Source organism: Symphalangus syndactylus, chromosome 1, assembly GCF_028878055.3.
Source record: "Symphalangus syndactylus isolate Jambi chromosome 1, NHGRI_mSymSyn1-v2.1_pri, whole genome shotgun sequence".
NCBI classification, from domain to species: domain Eukaryota; kingdom Metazoa; phylum Chordata; class Mammalia; order Primates; family Hylobatidae; genus Symphalangus; species Symphalangus syndactylus.
The window spans coordinates 86,412,897-86,423,576 of record NC_072423.2 but is presented as its reverse complement, the minus strand read 5'-3'; the positions used below and the strand labels follow the sequence as shown (position 1 = coordinate 86,423,576).

Below are 10,680 nucleotides of genomic sequence, written 5' to 3'. Positions count from 1 at the left end.
CTACTCAGGAGGCTGAGGCAGGAGAATTGCTTGAACCCGGGAGGCAAAAGTTGCAGTGAGCCGAGATCATGCCACTGCACTCCAGTCTGGGTGACACAGCGAGACTGTCTGAAAAAAAAAATTTTTTTTTCAATAATAATAATGCTGAGTATGACTTTGTAAATGTGTGTGCCTAAGGGACTGGTCTGTCATCCTATCAGAGAAAAATGAAAGCAATAATACTCATTGTAGATCAGAGACTCGTGGACATTTAGATTTGAACAGAAGGAAACCCCTAAGAAAGGTAGAAAAAAATAAGCGTAAATGATATATGGGGCGTCTGGGTGGAGAAACTGGGGCACAGGCCAGGAGGCTGACTGTGCTAGGTTGAACGTCAAGGCTGAATCACAGACAGGATTCTGCCACACCACCAGGACCCTGACTTTTGAGATCGCATATTCTGACCTTTCCAGTAAATAGACGGTCATTCTGTAAAGAGCATGGAACGTTTCTTGAATTCTCCTACAGTCACATAATCACAAGCCCATCTCTGGGAGGGAGGGAGGAGAGGCAGCAAGGGCGGAGGCAGGGTCTTGGAGGTTTCAGTAGGTGGCTAGTTCTTCTAAGGCCACAGTCTTCAAATGAGGGTTGGTAGCCCTGAGGGTAAGTGAAGACTCTTCAAAAGGTTCACAGGCAAGACCTTCTAAGGGCACCGGTTTCCAGAACCTCAATGTCCATATCTATGTTTTCCTAAAACTGACATGCTTGAGAACACCTCTGTGATGAGAATGCTGGACTCTCTCTCATCTCCCCCTTCACGATTGCCTTTCTCCCACTTTTGAAAAGAAATGCATGCTTTTTTTTTTTTTTTTTTTTGAGATGGAGTCTTGCTCTGTCCCCCAGGCTGGAGAGCAGTGGCTTGCTCTCAGCTCACTGCAACCTTCACCTCCCGGGTTCAAGCAATTCTCCTGCCTCAGTCTCTTGAGTAGCTAGGATTATAGGCACACACCACCACGCCCAGCTAATTTTTGTATTTTTAGTAGAAACAGGGTTTCACTATGTTGGCCAGGCTGGTCTCCAACTCCTGACCTCAAGTCATCCACCCTCCTTGGCCTCTCAAAGTACTGGGATTACAGGCATGAGCCACCACACCCAGCCGAGAAATATATGCTTCTAACCCATGCTGAATCTTATGAGAAGGCATCTCACCAGCATATGCAAATTTCCAGAATACCACACGAAGATATAATTTGATAACTAAGTATTGAAAAAGTAAATAGAGATACTGCTTAGTCTAGAGCCTGTTAGCTAGGCTTATTCTCTCCTTTCGAATCAGAGGTTTCTGCTGCAGACATGCCCCACCAGACCCTTAGTGAGACAAAGAAGAATCCGAGTTTGATATCCTGCTTCATATTTATTGGAGCTGGGAGTACTGGAGCAGCACGATATGTCTTGTGTCCGGCATTTTTCAGTCCAGATGTTAGTTGGGCCAGAAACAATAACCCAGAACCCTGGAACAAACTGATTCCCAATGATCAATACAAGTCCTACTCAGTGAATGTGGATTACAGCAAACTGAAGAAAGAAGGCCCAGATTTCTAAATGAAATGCTTCACTGTAAATCTGCTTTGAATTAGGATCTTCTAGACGCCATCCACACACCTTTCCACTTGATCAGGAAATATTTCTCCTCCACAAACATGAAATCATGCTGGTGTACTTCATTGGACATTACACTGATGAATAAATAAATGAAACGTGAAAAAAAGAAAAGAAAAAGCAACTAACTTTAGAATGCCTATAAAATCCCTTTTTTTGGCTTCTTGTAGAAGGAGTCTTATACTTAACTCGGTGTTTGATATAGTTTGGATGTTTATCCCCACCAAATCTCATGTTGAAATGTGGTCCCCAGTGTTGGAGGTGGAGGCTGGTGGGAGGTGTTTGGGTCCTAGGGGCTGATCCCGTGAAAGCTTCCTGAATTCCTGACCAGAACAGATGCTGGGGCTATGCTTTTCAACCTGCAGAATCATGAGCCAAATAAACCACTTTTGTTTATAAGTTACCTAGTCTCAGATATTCCTTTATAGCAACGCAAAATAGACTTGCAGAAAATTGGTACTGAGAAGTGGGGTGCTGCTATAAAGATACCTGAAAATGTGGAAGTGGCTGTGGAACTGGGTAATGAGCAGAGGCTAGAAGAGTTGGCAGGGCTCAGAAGAAGACAGGAAGATGAGGGAGAGTTTGGAACTTCTTAGAGAGTGGTTAATGGTTGTGATCAAAATGCTAATAGAAATATGGACAGTAAAGGCCAGACTGACGAGGTCTCAGAGGGAAATGAGAAATTTATTGGAAACTGGAGTAAAGGTCACCCTTGTTATGCCTTTGCAAAGAGCTTGGCTGCCTTGTGTTCATGCCCTAGAGATTTGTGGAAGGTTGAACTTAAGAATGATGACCTAGAGAGCTGGGTGCAGTGGCTCACATCTGTAATCCCAGCACTTTGGGAGGCCAAGGCAGGAGGTTTGCTTGAGTCCAAGAGTTTGAGAATAGCCTGGGCAACCTAGTGAGACCCTGTCTCTAGAAAAAATTTAAAAATTAGCCAGGCATGGTGGCACATGCCTGTAGTCCCAACAACTTAGGAGGCTGAGGTGGGAGGATCTCTTGAGCCTAGGAGGTCGAGGCTGCAGTGAGCCATGATCGGTGCCACTGCACTCCAGCCTGAGTAACAGAGTGAGACCCTGTCTCAAAAAAAAAAAAATGATGATGACTTAGGGTATCAGGTAGAAAAAATTTCTAAGTAGCGAAGCATTCAAGATGTGGAGTGGCTGCTTCTAACAACCTATGATCACATATGGGGGCAAAGGAATGACTTAAATCTGAAACTTACTAAAATGTTAGTGCAGTGTAAAAATTTGGAAAATCACAACCTGGCCATGTGGCAGAGAAGAAAAAAGCATTTTCAGGAGAATCCAAGAGGGCTGTGGAGCAACCACTTGCTAGAGAGATTTGCATGAGTACAAGGGAGGCAGGTGCTAATATCCAAGACAATGGGGAAAAGGCTTTGAAGCCATTTCAGAAATCTTTGAGGCAGCCTCTTCTATCACAGGCCCAGAGGCCTGGAGGGGTGGGGGGAATGGTTTCAGGAGCAAGGCCCCAGTCCATGCTGCCCTGCTCAGCCTAAGGACACTGCTCCCTAATCCCAGATGCTACAGCTACAGCTGTGTTTCAGAGGGCCCCAGGTTCAGCTCAGACCACCATTCTAGAGGGCACAAGCCATAAGCCTTGGTGGTTTCCATGTGGTGTTAAGCCTGCAGGTGTGCAGAATGCAAGAGTGAAGGAGGCTTGGAAGCTTCTATCTAGATTTCAAAGGATGTATGGAAAAGCCTAGGTGACGAGGCAGATGCCCCCTGCAGGGGAAGTGCCCCCACAGAGATTTTTTACTAGGGCAGTGCTGAGGGGAAAGATGGTGTTGGAGTCCCCATACAAAGTCTCCACCAGGGCACTGCCCAGTGGAGCTGCAGGAACAGAGCCACTGCCCTCCAGATCCCAGGATGAGCCACTAGCAGCTTGCAAACTCAGCATGGAAAAGCCACTTTAACCCATGAGAACAGCCATGTGGGCCACACCCAGCAAAGCCACAGGGGTAGAACTTCCCAAGGCCTTGGGAGGCCACCCCTTTCACCAGTGTGCCCAGGATGCAGGACATGGAGTCGAGGATGATTGTGGAGCTTTAAGACTTAATGTTTGCCTTGCTGGGCTTTGGACTTGTGTGAGGCCCGTTGCCCCTTTCTTTTGAACAATTTCTCCCCTGTGGAATGAAATGTTTACCCAATGCCTGTACCACTAATATATCTTAGAAGTAAGTAACATGGCTTTTTATTTTACAGGTTCATAGGTGGAAGGAACTTGCCTGGAGTCTCAGATGAGACTTTGGACTTTGGACTTTTCAGCTGATGCTGGTACAAGTTAAGACTTTGGGGGTCTATTAGGAAGGCATGATTGTGTTTTGCAAGGGGAAAAGAACATGAGATTTGGGGGGCCAGGGGAAGAATGCTATAGTTTAGATGTTTGTCCCCTCCAAATCTTCCCAGTGTTGGAGGTAGGGCCTGGTGGGAGGTGTTTGGGTCATGGGGGAAGATCCCTTGTGAATGTCTTACTGCCCTCTCCATGGTAATGAGTGAGTTCTTGCTCTGTAGTTCATGCAATAGCTGGTTGTTTAAAGGAGGCTGGCACCTCCTGCCCTCTCTTGTGCTCCCTTTCTCACCATGTGACATGCCTGCTCCCTGTTCGCCTTCCACCATGAGTAAAAGCCTGCTGAGTTCCTGACCAGAACAGATGCTGGTGCCATGCTTGCACAGCCTGCAGAACCAAGAGCCAAATAAATCTCTTTTCTTTATAAATTACCCAGTTTCAGATATTCCTTAATGGCAACACAAAACAGATTAAAATTCTTCCTCATTGTACCTTGCACAGACGTAGACATGCTCAAGTAATACTGTTTGAGTGATTGCCAATTGTAACCTCTGCAGATGACACCTGGAGAACTAGCCCTTGCCAGTGGCAACCACACCCCAGTCACCAAGTTCATCTTGCAGGGATTCTCCAATTATCCAGACCTCCAGGAGCTTCTCTTCAGAGCCATCCTGCTCATCTATGCCATAACAGTGGTGGGCAACTTGGGAATGATGGCACTCATCTTCACAGACTCCCATCTCCAAAGCCCAATGTATTTCTTCCTCAATGTCCTCTCTTTTCTTGATATTTGTTACTCTTCTGTGGTCACACCTAAGCTCTTGGTCAACTTCCTGGTCTCTGACAAGTCCATCTCTTTCGAGGGCTGTGTGGTCCAGCTCGCCTTCTTTGTAGTGCCTGTGACAGCTGAGAGCTTCCTGCTGGCCTCCATGGCCTATGACTGCTTCCTAGCCATCTGTCAACCCCTCCATTATGGTTCTATCATGACCAGGGGGACCTGTCTCCAGCTGGTAGCTGCGTCCTATGCATTCGGTGGAGCCAACTCTGCTATCCAGACTGGAAATGTCTTTGCCCTGCCTTTCTGTGGGCCCAACCAGCTAACACACTACTACTGTGACATACCACCCCTTCTCCACCTGGCTTGTGCCAACACAGCCACAGCAAGAGTGGTCCTCTATGTCTTTTCTGCTCTGGTCACCCTTCTGCCTGCTGCAATCATTCTCACCTCCTACTGCTTGGTCTTGGTGGCCATTGGGAGGATGCACTCAGTAGCAGGGAGGGAGAAGGCCCTCTCCACTTGTGCCTCCCACTTTCTGGCCATTGCCATTTTCTATGGCACCGTGGTTTTCACCTACGTTCAGCCCCATGGATCTACTAACAATACCAATGGCCAAGTAGTGTCCGTCTTCTACACCATCATAATTCCCATGCTCAATGCCTTCATCTATAGCCTCCGTAACAAGGAGGTGAAGGGCGGCCTGCAGAGGAAGCTTCAGGTCAACATCTTTCCTGGCTGAGCCCTGCAAGGTGACTTGGTGGAATGAGGAAGGTGTAACATCTTCCAAAGCACATTATGAATTAACCTAACCAACCAAGAGCAGCCCTGAAAGATACATGACTCAGAAAAAATAATTACCTAAAGTCATGCCATGAGTGAGAGGGTGAGTATCTAAAATCAGGGATTTCACATCACGACCAGAGATAGTTCAATTACACCACGACCACAAGTTGAGTCTTTATTGGCAGCTTATTGTAACTTCCAAGAAACATCAGACAAGATGCAACACAGTCATTTCTGTCTTGCCACTGATTTAGAGAACTGGGAATGGGCAACAAGTGACTTAGTTCTTTTTTCCTGCTCTGAAAGGAGAGATAACCAGGATAGAGATGTCCTTATTTCTTATTGCAACCACATTTTGCTGAACTGTTCCATGATAACCTCCGGATCCAGACAGATCTTTTCTTGTACGTCTGTATCTTAGCCAAATGTGTGTGTGTGTGTCTCATAATTCTCAAGGGTTTGGTGGCAGGGGGACATGTATGATGATTAGGCAGTTACATCATTATATTAGATACTGTGCTTTGGGAAACTGATGTTTTAAATGTTTATATTTGGCCTATCTTTAAGTGTACATGTCATATGGTGTGCATATGTGTTTTATAGAATCACACAAATGATGAAGCTGAACTTGAAGACCTAATTCAGGGTTGAGCACTGGATTAGAAAGCATACTCTTAAACCAATGCAAAGTCCTAATCTGAATGGAATTGGTTTCAGCCTGAGATTTTTGGATTACTAAAAAGCTTTTTTTTTTTCAGATATACCTCAAGACAATTATTCTAAATAGAGAAAATCTTACTATACAAATAGGTCTATCATAGCAGCTTACGTGAAAATCAAAAATTGGTAATGACCTAAATGTTCAAAAGAGAAAAGGATTAAATGCCTTATTCCCTAGATGTATTATAACATCAACCATTACAAATTATGCTTGTGAAGACTATGTAATAACATAGAAAACAGCAGGCCAGAACATCTAGAGTGCAATCGCAATAATCTAACAGAAACAAGAAGCCTAAAAATACAAAAAATGTACATTATAGTTTTAGAAGAGGAAAAATGTTTTTCTATTTTTCTTATTTTCCAAAACTTTTTTAATGAGTTTTTTGTTTGTTTGTTTGTTTGTGACAGAGTTTTGCTCTTTTTGCCCAGACTGAAGTGTGATCTCAGTTCACTGCAGCCTCCGCCTCCTAGGTTCAAGTGATTCACCTGCATCAGCCTTCCAAGTAGCTGAGATTACAGGTGCACGCCACCACACCTGGCTAATTTTGTATTTTTAGTAGAGACAGGGTTTCACCATGTTGGCCAGGCTGGTCTTGAACTCCTGACCTCAGATTATCCACCCACCTCGGCCTCCCAAAGTGCTGGGATTACAGGCATGAGCCATGGCACCCAGCCTAATAAGCATGTTTAATTTTGATACTTTGTTCTTGTTACTAGTGTGAATCCATACAGGTCTGTGGCAAATTTGGTCCATGCCTCCTTGGAGAGAAAATTCAGCTGAGGGGCAGATGTAGGTTTAAGGAAGAGGGAGAGACTGAGGCAAGTTTTAGAGCAGGAGTGAAAGTTTATGAAAAACTTTTAGAGCAGGAGTGAAAGGAAGTAAACTTCGAAGAGGGCCAAGTGGGCAACTTGAGAGATCCAGGTGCCTTGATCAACTCTTGACTTGGGGTTTTATACATTGGCATGGTTCTGGGCCTTCTTTTCTCCTCCTTTGATTCTTCCCTTGGGGTGGGTCGTGCACATGCTCAATGGGTTGCCAGCACTTGGGAGGGGCCACATGCGCAGTGTGTTTACTGAAGTTGTAGGCATGCTCATTTGAGGCATTTTTCCCTTGCCAGTTTAGTGTTCCTAGAAGAAGACCACACAAGCCTGGCACAGTGGCTCACGCCTGTAATCCCAGCACTTTAGGAGGCCAAGGCAGGCAGATCACGAGGTCAGGAGATCGAGACCATCCTGGCTAACACGGTGAAACCCCGTCTCTACTAAAAATGCAAAAAAATTAGCCAGGTGCGGTGGCGGGGGCCTGTAGTCCCAGCTACTCCAGGGGCTGAGGCAGGAGAATGGTGTGAACCTGGGAGGCGGAGCTTGCAGTGAGCCGAGATAACACCACTGCAGTCCCACCTGGGCCAAAGAGCGAGACTCTGTCTCAAAAAAAAAAGAAAAACAGAAGACCACACAGCAATTAAACTTCACCATTTTACCTCTTAGCATGCATGCATGAGCCCACTCACCCAACTTCACCCAAGTCCTGAAATCTTATGGGGAAGCCGCTGATCATCAGCTTCAGGTGTTTTGTGGGGGGGCAGGAGTTTAGGTTATTTTGTTTTGTTTTGAGATGGAGACTCACTCTGTCACCCAGGCTGGAGTGCAGTGGCACAATCTCGGCTCACTGCAACCTCCACCTCCTGGATTCAGGCGATTCTTTTGCCTCAGCGTCCTGAGTGGCTGAGATTACAAGTGCACACCACCACACCTAGCTAATTTTTGTATTTTTAGTAGAGAAGGTGTTTCGCCATGTTGGCCAGGCTGCTCTCAGACTCCTGACCTCAAATGATCAACCCACCTCGGCCTCCCACAATGTTGGGACTATAGGTGTGAACCACGGTGCTGGGCCCACGTGTTTTCTATTGGAAGACTGTCTCTCCCTGGCATTGGCTGCAACCAGTTATTACTTTAGAGAGACAGTTTAACAACTCCCTGACCATCACTTGATGGTTGCCTGACATTCCTGGAGCGGGGAACCTGTCTTGCCCTGATCATGTCTGCCTAACTACCTACCTACCTACTACCTACATTCTAAAAATGAACAATTTAAAAATCCCTTCCAGGAAGCTGAGTGTGAAAATTTCTCATTTTTGTCTTCTTTCATTCAGCAAATCTTTACTAAATTCCTCCTATGCTCCACCTACTTTTAACTTATAAACTAAATTTTTAGTATTCAGTTGAAATCAGGACTAGAATCTTATGGTAAAGAGATTTAGTAAAAATTAATCTAATTCATTCATCTCGAAAATATTTATGTGGCAATTAGGTGTAACACAATGTGGTAGGCCCTAGCTTGACAGTCAGAACATCCATTAGGCAGATCGCTTATGCCATAGTAACAAACAAACCCCAAATGTCAGTGACTTCATACCACAAAGCTTTCCACCTATGCTAAATTTGAGACACATCAGGTGACTCTCGGGGAAATTTATCCATCCAGTGTCTCCATATCTGAACCCCTCTCATCTTGCAATCCTGCCATCTCACCCTTTGCCCTCCAAGATCTTAATGGTGGGGGAAATGGTCAAGGTCACACAGCATTTTTAAGCACCTGGCCTGAAGTTGGCTCACATCACTTTGACCCATGTATCAATGGCCTAAAACCAGTCTTACGGCTAATATATGGCAAAGGAGGCTGGGAAATGCAGTCCTTTTTTCACCCAGAGGAGGAAAAAGAAATGAGATTTAGTAAACACATAGCTTTGTGTGTCACTGGCCAATTGGACATTTGATTAGACCATCATCTGTAAGAAGCAGTAAAACATCACTGGAATAAATCAGAAATAAGGTACTGGTTAACTCATGTTTCTACATAATTGAGGTAGACTGTTTCTTTGGGTGGACATTTTAAAACACTCCTTGCCTGGACTGACCTATCTCTGTTCAGCATTTTTTGAATCACATGCCTAAGTTGTATGGTGCCACTACAAGCAGTAAAACTAATGATGAGACCAGTCATTTGATGGCTGCCTGAAGCTTCAGGCCACAGTTACCTCCTTGAATTCTAAAACTAAATAATGTACAACATAGTGGTATCTACTAAGAGTGATTTTATCTAAGTTTAACCCCATAATCTATCACCCAAGAAGTGGCACACACACAAACACATACTCTCATGAAGAAAGAAGAAACTACAAAACAAAAACGCGTTGGAAAGCATGAAAGTCAGATAAAAATACAAAAGTTGAATGTGCATATCGTGTGGCTCAACTGTACAATTTTAACTAGTAGACTATAAGTTGCTATCCACCTCAACTATATAAATATTGAATGAGTACTTATAGGCTTTCAATCTGAGAGTGATAAACTATTATCCTGCCCCATCCACTGTTATATCTTCTATGTCTAGAATAATACCTGGCACATGGCAGGCACTCGATAAACATCTGTTCAATAAATGAGTGAATGGGTATCCACATGCTTGTTTTCCTTGGACTAGCAGCACTGTCATCACCTGGGAACTTTCAGATGTAGAATCTGGGGCCCCATTCCTGACCTGCTAAATAAGAATCTGCATTTCGGCTGGGCACAGTGGCTCACGCCTGTTATCCCAGCACTTTGGGAGGCCGTGGCGGGCGGATCACCAGAGGTCAAGAGTTCAGCCTGTCCAACATGATGAAAGCCCGTCTCTACTAAAAATACAAAAAAAAAAAAAAAAAAAAATCCAGGCATGGTGGCAGGTGCCTGTAATCTCAGCTACTCAGAAGTCTGAAGAAGGAGAATAGCTTGAACCCGGGAGGCGGAGGTTGCAGTGAGCCAAGATGTCACCACTGCACTCCGGTCTGGACAACAGAGTGAGACTCTGCCTCAGAAAAAGAAAAAGAAAAAAAGAATTTGCATTTTAACATGATCCCCATATAATTCGCATGCATGTGAAACTTTGAGAATCACTGAAACATATGACTCAATCTAGCCCTGAATTTGTGAACAAAGTACGCAATTCTCTCCTTCCAGAGCTCACAGTTTAGGCTGGGAGAGTGTTCTTAGCAGAGGGAAAAGCATAGCAAAGACCAAGAAGTGAGAAAAGAACAATGTGTCCTCTTCCCTGATCCTCTTTCACCATTGCATGTGATCTACATTAAAATGAGCATTAGGAGGAGAATCAGCATTAACAAAGTCATCATGTTACCTAATATGGGAAGTGGGATGACCTATCCCATAATGACCTATCCCCAGCAAAACTGGCCAAAGTGATATCTAAAAGTAAACTAAGTAATTTTGATAATGGCAAAAAAGTTAAGCAGTTCATATGAGTTCTCACAGCTAGTAAAGATATGAAGGACCTGGTTAGCTAATAAACATGAAAATCTCATTTTTTGAAGTAACAATTAAAAATCTCAAGGTACACTTTCTTGGCTTTTGGTAAGCAATGTGGTTTGTTTTTGTTTAATTTTTTAATTGAC

At 44.4% G+C, this 10,680-nt stretch overlaps 2 protein-coding genes across 2 annotated transcripts; both read left to right on the top strand.

The window, feature by feature from the left end:
• Positions 1 to 1,332: 1,332 nt before the first annotated feature.
• Positions 1,333 to 1,581, top strand: LOC129490163 (cytochrome c oxidase subunit NDUFA4). Its single transcript, XM_055293722.1, has one exon. It carries the CDS (start codon positions 1,333 to 1,335, stop codon positions 1,579 to 1,581), a length of 249 nt encoding a protein of 82 aa, XP_055149697.1.
• Positions 1,582 to 4,505: 2,924 nt separating this feature from the next.
• Positions 4,506 to 5,465, top strand: LOC129491204 (olfactory receptor 5B21-like). Its single transcript, XM_055295182.1, has one exon. It carries the CDS (start codon positions 4,506 to 4,508, stop codon positions 5,463 to 5,465), a length of 960 nt encoding a protein of 319 aa, XP_055151157.1.
• The last annotated feature ends 5,215 nt before the right edge of the window (positions 5,466 to 10,680 follow it).